This window comes from Coregonus lavaretus (genome assembly GCF_964263955.1).
Source record: "Coregonus lavaretus genome assembly, chromosome: 7".
Lineage (NCBI taxonomy): Eukaryota > Metazoa > Chordata > Actinopteri > Salmoniformes > Salmonidae > Coregonus > Coregonus lavaretus.
In genome coordinates this window covers 41,216,326-41,234,674 of record NC_139994.1, presented here as the reverse complement: position 1 = coordinate 41,234,674, position 18,349 = coordinate 41,216,326, and the positions used below count along the sequence as shown (strand labels likewise).

Here is an 18,349-nt window from a genome sequence, read left to right as displayed (position 1 = left end):
ATTTTCCAAGCTGTTTAAAGGCACAGTCAACTTAGTGTATGTAAACTTCTGACCCACTGGAATTGTGATACAGTGAATTATAAGTGAAATAATCTGTCTGTAAACAATTGTTGGAAAAATTACTTGTGTCATGCACAAAGTAGATGTCCTAACCGACTTGCCAAAACTATAGTTTGTTAAAAATAAATTTGTGGAGTGGTTGAAAAACGAGTTTTAATTTTACATTTACGTCATTTAGCAGATGCTCTTATCCAGAGCGACTTACAGTTAGTAAATACATATTATTATTATTATTTTTTCTTTTTTCTTTTTTTATACTGGCCCCCCGTGGGAATCGAACCCCCAACCCTGGCGTTGCAAACGCCATGCTCTATCAACTGAGCTACATCCCTGCCGGCCATTCCCTCCCCTACCCTGGACGACGCTGGGCCAATTGTGCGCCGCCCATGAGTCTCCCGGTCGCGGCCGGCTGCGACAGAGCCTGGATAATGACTCCAACCTAGGTGTATGTAAACTTCCGACTTCAACTGTATCAGTAAGTCAAAGCATAGCATCCTTATCTGATTGCATAAGTATGAAATAGTTGATAGTTTTGAGTGATTGTGTTGTTTTTGATACTGTGCTGTACTCTTTTCCTAGTCTCTCAGTTTAAACAACCATGCATTGATCCATAGAAGCCTAGCTGGCAAGACAAAACCACAAGCCATCTCTGTTTCTTGTACAGTGTATTTGGATGTCTTTGACAGGTGGTTTAAATATACCTATGCATATCACTTTTATTTTTGAGAAGGGAATTGAGCAGTGGTCTGTAGGCTGCACATATAGGCTGTTTTCAGAAAGTGTCATAAATTAACTTAGGAACCTGCGGTCGGCCATAGACTATTGCTAGTACACAGTTGTCACATTTTCCGACCTTGAAAGTGGAAGTGCCGAAGTGTGTGTGTGTGTGTGTGTTTCTAGTCACAAACAAACCTAATGCTTACACAATCCACCCTGTTTCACACCATCTTTAATGTGGAAGGTTTGGCAAAGGTAGAGTAACCCAGTTATAACCCACACAGCCGATAAATAATAGACCATGGTCCACCAATGGACCCACCATTTGAGAGACACTGGTATGTGTACTAGTAGGACAGACAGAGAGAGAGAGAGAGACAGAGACAGAGGACAACAAACTTTGTAGGCCCCAACCATGTGACCAACCAGCAGCCTCTGTCATAGAGACAGAGAGAGATGATATGATTGTGTTATGGCTTCCACGTGCACACACAAACACGCACGCACACACACTGATAGGCCTACTAAACTTGCAGCTGATACTGCAGGATTTTTTTTTTATGTTGCACTTCAAACACTGATTGAATAGAAACACTGATAGGCTGCTATAAGTTCAAGTTCAGACTGCTGTTAAACCCATCCAGTCAGTTGCAGTTAAAATAGTTGATGGCCATAGTAGGCATGTCAAAACATTGATGCTGAGTTGCAATAGGCTAAATCAGAGGGTCCCTTCTAAAATGGTCCCTTCTCAACTTCCCCTTGATGTGGAACTTCTTTGACAATAGGACTGTGCACAATATCAAAACAAGATCTCTGAAGGAGGCTACAACTTGTAAGTGTTGCAGAATGGTCGGGTTGGGCCTTTGAACTCGGCTGGATACAATAAATAATAATATGCCATTTAGCAGACGCTTTTATCCAAAGCGACTTACAGTCATGCGTGCATACATTTTTTTTTGTGCATTGGTGGTCCCGGGGATTGAACCCACTACCTTGGCGTTACAAGCGCCGTGCTCTACCAGCTGAGCTACAGAGGACCACAATAGCTTACTGTAATTGGATTAATATGTGAGCTATTTCTAATGACATGGAAGAACGGTCCCTAGTAGTCCATCCACCCAGTGCTTGGAATTGTCAGCGATTAACGTCTTTTTTATATATATATTCCAAACAGGGACATTCTGTATTTTTCCTCTTTAACTTGAAAAACAGAATAGGCTATGATGACAAGTTCAAACTACATAGGTTGAGTATATTTTCTCGTCTTACCTTGCCAAATTTCTGGTGTTGAACGTAAAGTTGTCCCTCTTTTACGTGGGTATCCATCTCCCAATTTCGGACCCCGTCCCGAGAATTTGACAGCAGTCAATTTTTCGGTTATTTTTTATTCTCCGTCTGAACTTCCTTCAACTCAACTTTACTTACTTCCGCAAGTAGTAAGTAAAGTTCCGAGTCATTTATAGTAGTTTAATACAATTAAGAGAGATTTGAAACGAAAAAAGTATCTGATAGTCTCGAAAGAAGTTATAACTTCTGAAAACGTTTCGGTAATGTCCGTCGCTTGTCGCCACCCGCCGCTCCCTCTTCCTCATTGTGCGGTGTGTCCTTGCGCAGTCTGGCATGCATAAAGAGCGTGCATAATGAGCGGGCTGACTCTCCTCTCTCTCTCTCTCTCTCTCTCTCTCTCTCTCTCTCTCTCTCTCTCTCTCTCTCTCTCTCTCTCTCTCTCTCTCTCTCTCTCTCTCTCTCTCTCTCTCTCAGGTATTCTGCCACTGTGACTCTTTGTTTAGGGCCAAATAGCATTCTAGTTTGCTCTGTTTTTTTGTTAGTTCTTTCCAATGTGTCAAGTAATTCTCTTTTTGTTTTCTCATGATTCGGTTGGGTCTAATTATGTTGTTCTCTCTCTCTCTCTCTCTCTCTCTCTCTCTCTCTCTCTCTCTCCCTCCCTCTCTCTCTCTCTCTCTCTCTCTCTCTCTCTCTCTATCTATCTCTCTCTCTCTCTCTCTCTCTATTCAATGATCTCTCGCTCTCTCAATTCAATTCAATTATCTCTCTCTCTCTCTCTCTCTCTCTCTCAATTCAATTCAATTTAAGGGCATTATTGGCATGGGAAACATATGTTAACATTGCCAAAGCAAGTGAAGTAGATAGTAAACAAAAGTAAAATAAACAATAAATATTAACAGTAAACATTACACTCAGAAGTTCCAAAGAATAAAGAATAAAGACATTTCAAATGTCATATTATGTATATATATACAGTGTTGTAACAATGTGAAAATAGTTAAAGTACAAATGGGAAAAAAATAAACATAAATATGGGTTGTATTTACAATGGTGTTTGTTCTTCATTGGTTGGCCTTTTCTTGTGGCAACAGGTCACAAATATTGCTGCTGTGATGGCACACTGTGGTATTTCACCCAGTAGATAAGGGAGTTTACCTAAATTGTTTTCGAATTCTTTGTGGATCTCTGTAATCGGAGGGAAATATGTGTCTCTAATATGGTCATATATTTGGCAAGAGGTTAGGAAGTGCAGCTCAGTTTCCACCTCATTTTGTGGGCAGTGTGCACATAGCCTGTCTTCTCTTGAGAGCCAGGTGTGCCTACGGCGGCCTTTCTCTATAGCAAGGCTATGTTCACTGAGTCTGTACATAGTCAAAGCTTTCCTTAAGTTTGGGTCAGTCACAGTGGTCAGGTATTCTGCCACTGTGTACTCTCTGTTTAGGGCCAAATAGCATTCTAGTTTGCTCTGTTATTTTTGTTAATTCTTTCCAATGTGTCAAGTAATTCTCTTTCTGTTTTCTCATGATTTGGTTGGGTCTAATTGTGTTGTTCTCTCTCTCGCTCTCTCGCTCTCTCTCTCTCTCTCTCTCTCTTTTCATTTTGCACTCAGTTTGACAGTGATGGGGACAACAGCAGCATCATTGAACTGCTAGCTTGCAGGGCCACACACACACATTTGACTTGTTTGTTATGTTTATTTATTCTTTCAAAAGAAAAATAGCATTGCTATATTTTGTGCATTTGAATTCAGAGTCCATTTCCAAATAATAGATCTACATTGATCTTTCATGTGTTGACATGGTTGAAATGCCATTGTCCACCACCCAGGTTGCTGGACAGACAGACATAGCCCGAGATGTACGCCTACCGTTACTCCTTGAAGTCCAAGGAGGCTCTGGCAGCCAAAACAGCCAAACACATGTGAATCAGTTCTCAATTGCAATACAGTTCTAGAAACTTGAAGCCCTTTACCTTCAAATCACATCAGAATAATTTCACAAATGCAAAACATACACTTACTGTGCACTGTTATAACCAGCTTTATCACAGTGGCAGCTGACAGAATTTTTTTGTGATAACATGTTTCCATTATACACAGGTGTTCGGAGCATGCAAAATAGCTAATTAGCACAAATGGTCCCTCTGTCTGTCTTCCGTAAACATGCGCTGTAACTTGGAGATATGGCTGTGTCGGAACACTAATCCTAACCCTATAAAGGTGTGTATCAATGTAACCTTTTGTTTCTTGAAAATTATTGAACGATAGGTCCTTATGTTTCCAAAACTGTACCGCAAGCGATGTGTGTTAATGTTCAGATCGAGTGTCGGGCTCTTAAAACAACTCCCCCAGTACAGAAAACACCTTCGTCCAATTACTCTTATGTGTATTGTAATGGAACTAAGAGTCATGATCAAGGACTAAGGCTTGTGCTTGTGTCTCTCACCAAGATGTCACACAGGAATTATTTGTATTTGTATTTGATTTGCTACATGCGCCGAATACAACAGGTGTAGACATTACAGTGAAATTATTACTTACAAGCCCTTAACCAACAATGCAGTTTAAGAAAAAAAAAAGTGTTAAGTAAAAAATAAAAAATAGCAAATAATTAAAGAGCAGCAGTAAAATAAAATAACAGTAGGGAGGCTATATACAGGGGATACCGGTACAGAGTCAATGTGCGGGGGCACAGGTTAGTCGATGAAATTGAGGTAATATGTACATGTAGGTAGAGATAAAGTGATTATGCATAGATAATAAACAGAGAGTAGCAGCAGCGTAAAAAAAGGGGGGGGGGGGGGGGGGTCAATGCAAATAGCCATTTGATTAGCTGTTCAGGAGTCTTATGGCTTGGGGGTAGAAGCCTTTTGGACCTAGACTTGGCGCTCCGGTACCGCTTGCCGTGCGGTAGCAGAGAGAACAGTCTATGAGTAGGGTGGCTGGAGTCTTTGATAATTTTTAGGGCCTGACACCGCCTGGTATAGAGGTCCTGGATGGCAGGAAGCTTGGCCCCAGTGATCTACTGGGCCGTACACACTACCCTCTGTAGTGCCTTGCGGTCGGAGGCCGAGCAGTTGCCATACCAAGCGGTGATGCAACCAGTCAGGATTGTAGAACTTTTTGAGGATCTGAGAACCCATGCCAAATCTTTTCAGTCTCCTGAGGGGGAATAGGCTTTGTCGTGCCCTCTTCACGACTGTCTTGGTGTGTTTGGACCATGATAGTTTGTTGGTGATGTGGTCACCAAGGAACTTGAAGCTCTCAGTGTTGCAGTATCACATAATATCGCATTCTTTCTACAGTTAACATAATCTCTCTCCTCTCAGCAGACTCAACACACCTTGTCCCCAGATCTTTATCATCAAAATAACAACAGCACAATCTTCTTAACTCTCTCTCTCACACACGCACGCACTCTCTAGCTTTGAAGTTTTGCAATCAGTTAGTTGTATAATTCTGCCACCTGCTGGAAATTATACGATACTGCAACACTGATACTCTAATAGATAGTGAGTGTTTTAATGTAATTAAATACAAGGTGTGGAAGTCATGAGAGCCTCCTACAATAAAACAGATTATATAAAAGTGATACAAAACGTTGAAGTCTAAACAGTATAATGTCATAAAATGTATTTATAAAGCCCGTATTACATCAGCAAATTTCACAAGCGCTCATCCACATCAGTGGAGAGATCTGATTGGCTGGGAAACTGCTGTGATGTCTCACATGATCGTAACAGGACGCGAGAGAAGTCATGGCTGTCATGGTGGCACAGATTAAACACTAAACCAGATATTTCATTTAACCGGATGTGAAGCATATGGTGATGAGAGGAAGCCAAGTGGCCGGCAGTGGGAGAAGATGGGTGTGACAGGGGGCATGGTCGGCCCATCGTGGCAGCTGAATTTTAGAACATTTTCTAAAATGTCTCCATGCAGCGGTGAGAGTTTTTTTGCCATTTTAAAGCAAATTTCATGTGATTCTACATATTCTGTCACGGAGCTGAGAGAAAAATTTGCAGTTTTAAAGATAATTTCCTGCAATTCTAGGCTTTTTGCCATGGCTAATCCGGTGTTCATTTGCTCAAACATAATAACAAAATATATACTACTAAATTAATTGTTTTTGGAATTTGAAATTCTCTCTGACTGTTTAGCTTTTATTTTGGTGATTGTTAGTTCTCAAAGATGATTAAAAAAACATATACAGTTGAAATCCGAAGTTTACATACACTTAAAACTCGTTTTTCAACCACTCCACAAATTTCTTGTTAACAAACTATAGTTTTCGCAAGTCGGTTAAGAAATCTACTTTGTGCATGACACAAGTAATTTTTCCAACAATTGTTTACAGACAGATTATTTCACTTATAATTCACTGTATCACAATTCCAGTGGGTCAGAAGTTTAAATACACTAAGTTGACTGTACCTTTAAACAGCTTGGAAAAATCCAGAAAAGGATGACATGGCTTCAGAAGCTTCTGATAGGCTAATTGACATAATTTGAGTCAATTGGAGGTGTACCTGTGGATGTATTTCAAGGCCTACCTTCAAACGCAGTGCCGCTTTGCTTGACATCATGGGAAAATGAAAAGAAATCAGCCAAGACCTCAGAAAAAAAATGGTAGACCTCCACAAGTCTGGTTCATCCTTGGGAGCAATTTCCAAATGCCTGAAGGTACCACGTTCATCTGTACAAACAATACTACACAAGTATAAACACCATGGGACCACGCAGCCGTCATACCGCTCAGGAAGGAGACGCGTTTTGTCTCCTAGAGATGAACGTACTTTGGTGCGAAAAGTGCAAATAAATCCCAGAACAACAGCAAAGGACCTTGTGAAGATGCTGGAGGAAACAGGTACAAAAGTATCTATATCCACAGTAAAATTAGTCCTATATCGACATAACCTGAAAGGCCGCTCAGCAAGGAAGAAGCCACTGCTCCAAAACCACCATAAAAAAGCCAGACTACGGTTTGCAACTGCACATGGGGACAAAGATCATACTTTTTGGAGAAATGTCCTCTGGTCTGATGAAACAAAAATATAACTGTTTGCCCATAATGACCATCGTTATGTTTGGAGGAAAAAGGGGGTTCTTGCAAGCCGAAGAACACCATCCCAACCGTGAAGCACGGGGGTGGCAGCATCATGCTGTGGGGGTGCTTTGCTGCAGGAGGGACTGGTGCACTTCACAAAATAGATGGCATCATGAGGAAGGAAAATTATGTGGATATATTGAAGCAACATCTCAAGACATCAGTCAGGAAGTTAAAGCTTGGTCACAAATGGGTCTTCCAAATGGACAATGACCCCAAGCATACTTCCAAAGTTGTGGCAAAACGGCTTAAGGACAACAAAGTCAAGGTATTGGAGTGGCAATCACAAAGCCCTGACCTATAGAACATTTGTGGGCAGAACTGAAAAAGCGTTTGCGTGCAAGGAGGCCTACAAACCTGACTCAGTTACACCAGCTCTGTCAGGAGGAATGGGCCAAAATTCACCCAACTTATTGTGGGAAGCTTGTGGAAGGCTACACGAAACGTTTGACCCAAGTTAAACAATTTGAAGGCAGTGCTACCATATACTAATTGAGTGTATGTAAACTTCCGACCCACTGGGAATGTGATGAAATAAATAAAAGCTGAAATAAATCATTCTCTCCACTATTATTCTGACATTTCACATTGTTAAAATAAAGAGGTCCTAACTGAACTAAGACAGGGAATTTTTACTAGGATTAAATGTCAGGAATTGTGAAAAACTGAGTTTAAATGTATTTGGCTAAGGTGTATGTATACTTCTTACTTCAACTGTAGCTCCATTATCTTTTCTACATACTTTATATCTTGTTTAAAGTCATTTAAGTGAAAGGGTTTTTTCCTTCCCTAAAATGTATTAAAAAATTAAAATGAAAACATTACAGTTTGGACTTAGGCAACCCGAAAAAATGCTTAGGTGGCCCGCCCAAGAATTTCAACGTCAGAAAAATACCTGGCCTGTAAAAGTCGTTACACTGTATTATTGTGAATGACAAAGTGTTACCAAACAGATACAGTGTAGAACTGACTAGGGCTAAAGTCTGTGCTGTTGTTTGATTACCGAAAATTCATTGTGACAGTACTGCAAGAGGGAAAGTTGAATCTGAATTTATACCTTACGTACGTACGCAACGCAACGCCATAATTCTGTTAGCTACTCGAAATGGCGGTCCTGAGTACTTGCATCAAATTTATAAAGAGTATCTCAAATAATTCCACAACACACCCCTTTTTTTTGTATTTCGTGAACTAACACTAGTACTTGAAGCGCTAGCTGCAGCCACGTAAGTGAGCGCTAGCTATCTACCGACCGGAAAATTCAGCTAGCCAAGACCAACAACACAAACAAACAGACTATACAGCTACAAGTAGTGAGTGGACTTACAAACAGACTATACTAAACAAGTTAGCTAACTAGTTACCTGTGATTAAATGTTTTCCACACAAACAGTGAGGGAAAAAAGTATTTGATCCTCTGCTGATTTTGTACGTTTGCCTACTGACAAAGAAATTATCAGTCTATAATTTTAATGGTAGGTTTATTTGAACAGTGAGAGACAGAATAACTACAAAAAAATCCAGAAAAATCCATGTCAAAAATGTTATAAATTGATTTGCATTTTAATGAGGGAAATAAGTATTTGACCCCTCTGCAAAACATGACTTAGTACTTGGTGGCAAAACCCTTGTTGGAAATCACAGAGGTCAGACGTTTCTTGTAGTTGGCCACCAGGTTTGCACACATCTCAGGAGGGATTTTGTCCCACTCCTCTTTGCAGATCTTCTCCAAGTCATTAAGGTTTTGAGGCTGACGTTTGGAACTCGAACCTTCAGCTCCCTCCACAGATTTTCTATGGGATTAAGGTCTGGAGGCTGGCTAGGCCACTCCAGGACCTTAATGTGCTTCTTCTTGAGCCACTCCTTTGTTGCCTTGGCCATGTGTTTTTGGTCATTGTCATGCTGGAATACTCACCCAAGATTTGACGGTACATGGCCCTGTCCATTGTCCCTTTGATGCGGTGAAGTTGTCCTGTCCCCTTAGCAGAAAAACACCCCCAAAGCATAATGTTTCCACCTCCATGTTTGACAGTGGGGATGGTGTTCTTGGAGTCATAGGCAGCATTCCTCCTCCTCCAAACACGGCGAGTTGAGTTGATGCCAAAGAGCTCCATTTTGGTCTCATCTGACCACAACTCTTTCACCCAGTTCTCCTCTGAATCATTCAGATGTTCATTGGCAAACTTCAGACGGGCATGTATATGTGCTTTCTTGAGCAGGGGGACCTTGCAGGCGCTGCAGGATTTCAGTCCTTCACGGCGTAGTGTGTTACCAATTGTTTTCTTGGTGACTATGGTCCCAGCTGCCTTGAGATCATTGACAAGATCCTCCCATGTAGTTCTGGGCTGATTCCTCACCGTTCTCATGATCATTGCAACTCCACGAGGTGAGATCTTGCATGGAGCCCCAGGCCGAGGGAGATTGACAGGTATTTTGTGTTTCTTCCATTTGCGAGTAATCGCACCAACTGTTGTCACCTTCTCACCAAGCTGCTTGGCGATGGTCTTGTAGCCCATTCCAGCCTTGTGTAGGTCTACAATCTTGTCCCTGACATCCTTGGAGAGCTCTTCGGTCTTGGCCATGGTGGAGAGTTTGGAATCTGATTGATTGATTGCTTCTGTGGACAGGTGTCTTTTATACAGGTAACAAGCTGAGATTAGGAGCACTCCCTTTAAGAGTGTGCTCCTAATCTCAGCTCGTTACCTGTATAAAAGACACCTGGGAGCCAGAAATCTTTCTGATTGAGAGGGGGTCAAATACTTATTCCCCTAATTAAAATGCAAATCCATTTATAACATTGTTGACATGTGTTTTTCTGGATTTTTTTGTTGTTATTCTGTCTCTCACTGTTCAAATAAACCTACAATTAAAATTATAGACTGATCATTTCTTTGTCAGTGGACAAACGTACAAAATCAGCAGGGGATCAAATACTTTTTTCCTTCACTGTATATGGTCCAACTAGCAAGTGTTGCACTAGGAAAATATATTCTCAATCCCTTGCTGAATGAAAATAGTTGAATAGTTATGCACGCTCAAGTTTTCTGTTTTTTTTTGTCTTATTTCTTGTTTGTTTCACAATGAAAAATATTTTGCATCTTCAAAGTGGTAGGCATGTTGTGTAAATCAAATTATACAAACCCCCAAAAAATCAATTTTAATTCCAGGTTGTAAGGCAACAAAATAGGAAAAATGCCAAAGGGGGTGAATACTATCGCAAGCCACTGTATATTAAACCAAAGAAAAAGTTATATTTTATTTGGGACTTACTGAGTCTGGCTTTAACGATGCATCGTAAAAATAACGGGCGAAGATGTCACACCCATTTCCCAAAACACCACGCAGTGCACTCGTTACAAAGTTAAACTTAACTGTGTCGTTACAGGAGCTGTCCCGTGCTGAAAATGATTCCAGAATATAGGCTGAAGAGCTCGCTGTTGCTTTTAAATGATTCATGGTTATTCAGTCATCTTTTTAAAAATCCCTTTTTTTACACAATACCGTTTTCCCATCAAGAGAATACATGTTCTGTAGCCTATTATGTACAGTGCCTTCAGAAAGTATTCATACCCCTTGACTTATTCCACATTTTATTGTGTTAGTCTGAATTCAAAATGGATTAACTACATAGATTTTTTTCTCACCCATCTACAGACAATTCCCCATAATGACAAAGTGAAAACATGTTTTTAGAAATGTTTGCAAATTTATTGAAAATGAAATACAGAAATATCTGAGTCAATACATTATAAAAGCACCTTTGACGGAAATTACAGCTGTGAGTCTTTTTGTGTAAGTCTCTAAGAACTTTGCACACCTGGATTGTACATTATTTGCCCATTATTCTTTTTTAAATTCTTCAAGCTCTGTCAAGTTGATTGTTGATCATTGCTAGACGGCCATTTTCAAGTCTTGCCATAGATTTTCAAGCCGATTTAAGTCAAAACTGTAACTAGGCCACTCAGGAACATTCAATGTTGTCTTGGTAAGTACGCCAGTGTATATTTTTACGTGTTTTAGGTTATTGTCCAGCTGAAAGCAGACTGAATCACGTTTTCCTCTAGGATTTTGCCTGTGCTTATGGCTGTATTCCATTTCTTTTTACCCTAAAAAACTCCCCAGTCCTTGCCGATGACAAGCATACCCATAACATGATGCAGCCACCACCATGTTTGAAAATATGAAGACTGGTACTCAGTGATGTGTTGTGTTGGATTTGACCCCAACATAACATTTACATTTACATTTACGTCATTTAGCAGACGCTCTTATCCAGAGCGACTTACAAATTGGTGCATTCACCTTATAGCCAGTGGGATAACCACTTTACAATATGTTATTTCTTTTATTTTATTTTTTCTTTGGGGTGGGGTAAGAGGGGATAGAAGGATGACTTTATCCTATCCCAGGTATTCCTTAAAGAGCTGGGGTTTCAAGTGTCTCCGGAAGGTGGTGAGTGACTCCGCTGTCCTGGCGTCGTGAGGGAGATTGTTCCACCATTGGGGTGCCAGAGCAGCGAACAGTTTTGACTGGGCTGAGCGGGAACTGTGCTTCCGCAGAGGTAGGGGGGCGCAATGCCCTCGTTTGGGTGTAGGGACTGATCAGAGCCTGAAGGTACAGAGGTGCCGTTCCCCTCACAGCTCCTTAGGCAAGCACCATGGTCTTGTAGCAGATGCGAGCTTCAACTGGAAGCCAGTGGAGTGTGCGGAGGAGCGGGGTGACATGAGAGAACTTGGGAAGGTTGAACACCAGACGGGCTGCGGCATTCTGGATGAGTTGTAGGGGTTTAATGGCACAGGCAGGGAGCCCAGCCAACAGTGAGTTGCAGTAATCCAGACGGGAGATGACAAGTGCATGGATTAGGACCTGTGCCGCTTCCTGTGTAAGGCAGGGTCGTACTCTCCGAATGTTGTAGAGCATGAACCTACAGGATCGGGTCACCGCCTTGATGTTAGCGGAGAACGACAGGGCGTTGTCCAGGGTCACGCCAAGGCTCTTTGCACTCTGGGAGGAGGACACAACGGAGTTGTCAACCATGATGGCGAGATCATGGAACGGGCAGTCCTTCCCCGGGAGGAAGAGCAGCTCCGTCTTGCCGAGGTTCAGCTTGAGGTGGTGATCCGTCATCCACCCTGATATGTCTGCCAGACATGCAGAGATGCGATTCGCCACCTGGTTATCAGAAGGGGGAAAGGAGAAGATTAGTTGTTTGTCGTCTGCGTAGCAATGATAGGAGAGGCCATGTGAGGATATGACAGAGCCAAGTGACTTGGTGTATAGCGAGAATAGGAGAGGGCCTAGAGCTGAGCCCTGGGGGACACCAGTGGTGAGAGCACGTGGTGCGGAGACAGATTCTCGCCACGCCACTTGGTAGGAGCGACCGGTCAGGTAGGACGCAATCCAAGAGTGAGCCGCGCCGGAGATGCCCAACTCGGAGAGGGCGGAGAGGAGTATCTGATGGTTCACAGTATCAAAGGCAGCAGACAGGTCTAGAAGGACAAGAGCAGAGGAGAGAGAGTTAGCTTTAGCAGTGCAGAGAGCCTCCGTGACATAGAGAAGAGCAGTCTCAGTTGAATGACCAGGCTTGAAACCTGACTGGTTTGGATCAAGAAGGTCATTCTGAGAGATATAGCAACAGAGTTGGCTAAAGACGGCACGCTCAAGAGTTTTGGAGAGAAAAGAAAGAAGGGATACTGGTCTGTAGTTGTTGACATCGGAGGGATCGAGTGTAGGTTTTTTGAGAAGGGGTGCGACTCTCGCTCTCTTGAAGACGGAAGGGACATAGCCAGCGGTCAAGGATGAGTTGATGAGCGAGGTGAGGTAAGGGAGAAGGTCACCGGAGATGGTCTGGAGAAGAGAGGAGGGGATAGGGCCAAGCGGGCAGGTTGTTGGGTGGCCGGCCGTCACAAGTCGCAAGATTTCATCTGGAGAGAGAGGGGAGAAAGAAGTCAAAGCATAGGGTAGGGCAGAGTGAGCAGGACCAGCGGTGTCATTTCACTTAACAAACGAGGATCGGATGTCGTCAACCTTCTTTTCAAAATGGTTGACGAAGTCATCCACAGAGAGGGAGGAGGGGGGGAAGAGGAGGATTCAGCAGGGAGGATAAGGTGGCAAAGAGCTTCCTAGGGTTAGAGGCAGATGCTTGGAATTTAGAGTGGTAGAAAGTGGCTTTAGCAGCAGAAACAGAGGAAGAAAATGTAGAGAGGAGGGAGTGAAAAGATGCCAGGTCCGCAGGGAGTCTAGTTTTCCTCCATTTCCGCTCGGCTGCCCGGAGCCCTGTTCTGTGAGCTCGCAATGAGTCGTCAAGCCACGGAGCAGGAGGGGAGGACCGAGCCGGCCAGGAGGATAGGGGACATAGAGAGTCAAAGGATGCAGAAAGGGAGGAGAGGAGGGTTGAGGAGGCAGAATCAGGAGATTGGAGGGAGAAGGATTTAGCAGAGGGAAGAGATGATATGATGGAAGAGGAGAGAGTAGCGGGAGAGAGAGAGTGAAGGTTGCGACGGCGCATTACCATCTGAGTAGGGGCAGAGTGAGTAGTGTTGGAGGAGAGCGAGAGAGAAAAGGATACAAAGTAGTGGTCGGAGACATGGAGGGGAGTTGCAGTGAGATTAGTAGAAGAACAGCATCTAGTAAAGATGAGGTCAAGCGTATTGCCTGCCTTGTGAGTAGGGGGGGACGGTGAGAGGGTGAGGTCAAAAGAGGAGAGGAGTGGAAAGAAGGAGGCAGAGAGAAATGAGTTAAAGGTAGACGTAGGGAGGTTAAAGTCACCCAGAACTGTGAGGGGTGAGCCATCCTCAGGAAAGGAACTTATCAAGGCGTCAAGCTCATTGATGAACTCTCCAAGGGAACCTGGAGGGCGATAAATGACAAGGATGTTAAGCTTGAATGGGCTAGTGACTGTGACAGCATGGAATTCAAATGAGGAGATAGACAGATGGGTCAGGGGAAAAAGAGAGAATGTCCACTTGGGAGAGATGAGGATTCCTGTGCCACCACCCCGCTGACCAGATGCTCTCGGGGTATGTGAGAACACATGGTCAGACGAGGAGAGAGCAGTAGGAGTAGCAGTGTTTTCAGTGGTAATCCATGTTTCCGTCAGCGCCAAGAAGTCGAGGGACTGGAGGGTAGCATAGGCTGAGATGAACTCTGCCTTGTTGGCCGCAGAGCGGCAGTTCCAGAGGCTGCCGGAGACCTGGAACTCCACGTGAGTCGTGCGTGCAGGGACCACCAGGTTAGAGAGGACAAAAAGTTCATTTTTGAAAACAGGAGCATGTTTTGGAATATTTTTTTTCTGTACAGGCTTCCTTATTTTCACCCTGTCATTTAGGTTAGTATTGTGGAGTAAATACAATGTTGTTGATCCATCCTCAGTTCTCATATCACAAGCATTAAACTCTGTAACTGTTTTAAATTTACCATTGGCCTCCACAATCCCCTGACCTCAACCAAATTGACATGGTGTCAGGCCGCAGAGTGAAGGAAAAGCAGCCAACAAGTGCTCAGCATATGTGGGAGCTCCTTCAAGGCTGTTGGAAAAGCATTCCAGGGGAAGCTGGTTGAGAGAATGCCAAGAGTGTTCAAAGCTGTCATCAAGGCAAATTTGAAGAATCTCAAATATAAAATATATTTTGATTTGTTTAACACTTTTTTGGTTACTACATGATTCCATATGTGTTATTTTATAGTTTTGATGTCTTCACTATTACTCTACAATGTAAAAAATATAGAAAAACCTTGAATGAGTAGGTGTTCTAAAATTTTGACCGGTAGTGTATATCAAATCAAAGTTTATTGGTCGCGTACACAGATTTGCAGATGTTATCGCAGGTGTAGTGAAATCCTTGTGTTTCTAGCTCCAATAGTGCAGTAATAGCCTACCTAGCAATATGAAACAATACACACATCATCCAAAAAGTAAAAAGAAAGAAATTAAGAAATATCAGAATGGTCAATATTTTAGAATGAGCAATGTTGGAGTCCGGAATATAAAATAAATACATGTAAATAAATAATATGCTATTTAGCAGACGCTTTTATCCAAAGCGACTTACAGTCATGCGTGCATACATAAATCAACTTGAAAGTAATAAATAATCTAGCTACATTCTTTTAGTAAACCCTTTATCTAATATTAGGTTTTGGTTGAAGATCTGATAACATTCAGTATAAAAAATATGCAAAAATAGAGAAAATCTGAAAGGTGGCAAATACTTTTTCACAGCACTGGATTATATTTCATAATACTTCAGTTTTATTATTTCAGTTTTCATTTTAAAAAATGTATCCTTGCTTCGCTTGTTTATAACATTGCAAACTTTTTAGGCTATTTAAACTAAGTTTTCGGCGGTCACAGAGAGACAGATAAACGTCTTCATTCTATATTTAGCATAGATTTTCTGAGTGTAAAGTGGGCAAACAGTGATCTAATGACGCACTTAGCTGTTCTAAGAGTGCTCTGTGGCAGGCGTTCGATTTAGAGCGATTTCAAGTGCAACATTAATAAAGACTGTGTTGGGAAACGACTCGGAAATGTAAAGATGCTCTTACGAAGGCTCTAACGATGAACTTAGCCTTAAAGTGGCACTCCAGTCTTTTCACCTCATTTAACAACTGATTTACTTAACAAAATTCACATCTCAATAGGTGGTCCAGGTACTGTAAATTACATAGCACAAGTGAGGGGGTGGGCCTTTTCCTTTTTTGCTCTCTATTGCTCCTCTATTTATTCTCAAGCAAGGGGGAGGCCGATGGCATCATGACTTCCCATCAAACCAACTTCTTGAATGCCCTACTCCTTGAAGTTTGCAGTTGTCTAAAAAACACTATTTTGCTCTTTAGTGGGTGTACTTTAGTGTATTTATACTTGGGATATCACTTTTCAACAGGAAAAGTTCGAAAATCACTGGAGGATGTCTTTAAGATACTTTTGGTAAACCTGGCAGTTGACCTTACCCAATACACATCTACTCGTCCATCAGTATGACAATGGTAGAGATGAAAAGACATGACACAACCAAGCTACTCTTTTCCCCCTTTTCCCAACACTTTTATTTATTTTATTTATTTATTTCACCTTTATTTAACCAGGTAAGCCAGTTGAGAACAATTTCTCATTTACAACTGCGACCTGGCCAAGATAAAGCAAAGCAGTGCAATAAAAACAACAACACAGATGGGGGAAAACAAAACATAAAGTCAAAAATACAACAGAAAATATATATACAGTGTTTGCAAATGTAGAAAGTTCTGGAGGTAAGGCAATAAATAGGCCATAGTGCAAAATAATTACAATTAGTATTAACACTGGAACGATAGATGTGCAAGAGATGATGTGCAAAGAGATACTGGGGTGCAAATGAGCAAAATAAATAACAATATGGGGATGAGGTAGTTGGGTGGGCTAATTTCAGATGGGCTGTGTACAGGTGCAGTGATCGGTAAGGTGCTCTGACAACTGATGCTTAAAAATAGTGAGGGAGATAAGAGTCTCCAGCTTCAGAGATTTTTGCAGTTCGTTCCAGTCATTGGCAGCAGAGAACTGGAAGGAATGGCAGCCAAAGGAGGTGTTGGCTTTGGGGATGACCAGTGAGATATACCTGCTGGAGCGCTTACTAAGGGTGGGTGTTGCTATGGTGACCAATGAGCTAAGATAAGGTGGGGATTTGCCTAGCAGTGATTTATAGATGGCCTGTAGCCAGTGGGTTTGGCGACGAATATGTAGTGAGGACCAGCCAACAAGAGCGTACAGGTCACAGTGGTGGGTAGTATATGGGGCTTTGGTGACAAAACGGATGGCACTGTGATAGACTACATCCAATTGCTGAGTAGAGTGTTGGAGGCTATTTTGTAAATGACATTGCCGAAGTCAAGGATCGGTAGGATAGTCAGTTTTACGAGGGCATGTTTGGCAGCATGAGTGAAGGAGGCTTTGTTGCGAAATAGGAAGCCGATTCTACATTTAACTTTGGATTGGAGATGCTTAATGTGAGTCTGGAAGGAGAGTTAAAAGTCTAACCAGACATCTAGGTATTTGTAGTTGTCCACATACTCTAGGTCAGACCCGTCGAAGTACTGATTCTAGTCGGGTGGGCGGGTGCCAGCTGCGTTTGATTGAAGAGCATGCATTTAGTTTTACTAGTGTTTAAGAGCAGTTGGAGGCTACGGAAGGAGTGTTGAATGGCATTGAAGCTTGTTTGGCGGTTAGTTAACACAGTGTCCAATGAAGGGCCAGATATAAACAAAATGGTGTCGTCTGCGTAGAGGTAGATCTGAGAGTCACCAGCAGCAAGAGCAACATCATTGATATACACAGAGAAAAGAGTCGGCCCAAGAATTGAACCCTGTGGCACCCCCATAGAGACTGCCATAGGTCCAGACAACAGGCCCTCCAATTTGACTCATTGAACTATATCTGAGAAGTAGTTAGTGAACCAGGCGAGGCAGTCATTTGAGAAACCAAGGCTATTTAGTCTGCCAATAAGAATGCGGTGGTTGACAGAGTCGAAAGCGTTGGCCAGGTCGATGAAGACTGCTGCACAGTACTGTCTATTATCGATCGCGGTTATAATATCGTTTAGGACCTTGAGCGTGGCTGAGGTGCACCCATGACCAGCTCGGAAACCGGATTGCATAGCGGAGAAGGTACGGTGTAAATCGAAATGGTCGGTGATCTGTTTGTTAACTTGGCTTTCAAAAACTTTTGAAAGGCAGGGCAGGATGGCTATAGGTCTGTAACAGTTTGGATCTAGAGTGTCACCCCCTTTGAAGAGGGGGATGACCGCGGCAGCTTTGCAATCTCTGGGGATCTCAGACGTTACGAAAAACAGGAGCACTGGAACCAACAAGGCACACAGGGAAAATAACCTGGCGATACAAAATACAAGGAGCTCCACCCCCCCCCCCCCCCCCACCCCTCCCCCACATGACGCGCAGCTCCAGCAGCGCGCCGAACAACAGCCTCGGGGACGGCCAGGAGGACGTGGAGCAGGGCAAGCCGGATGGCGACGGTGGATATCCCGCAATACGGAGGGATCGAGGATATCCATCACCGGAACCCAGCACCGCTCCTCCGGACTGTACCCCTCCCACTCCACGAGGTACTGAAGGCCCCCACCCGATGCCTCGAATCCAGGATGGAACGGAAGGAGTACGCCGGGGCCCCCTCGATGTGCAGAGGGGAG

The 18,349-nt window shown here is 42.9% G+C and overlaps 1 protein-coding gene across 1 annotated transcript in view; it reads right to left on the bottom strand.

Annotated features, from left to right (window-relative positions):
* LOC311132524 (docking protein 1-like) overlaps positions 1 to 2,121 on the bottom strand; it is a gene marked incomplete at its 3' end in the record, with an annotated part of 55,265 nt that extends 53,144 nt beyond the window's left edge. The window contains exon 1 of the mRNA XM_084165797.1: positions 2,047 to 2,121. Coding sequence (XP_084021923.1) covers positions 2,047 to 2,103 — 57 coding nt within the window. The 5' untranslated portion in view covers positions 2,104 to 2,121. The remainder of the gene's footprint in view (positions 1 to 2,046) is intronic.
* Positions 2,122 to 18,349: the final 16,228 nt, after the last annotated feature.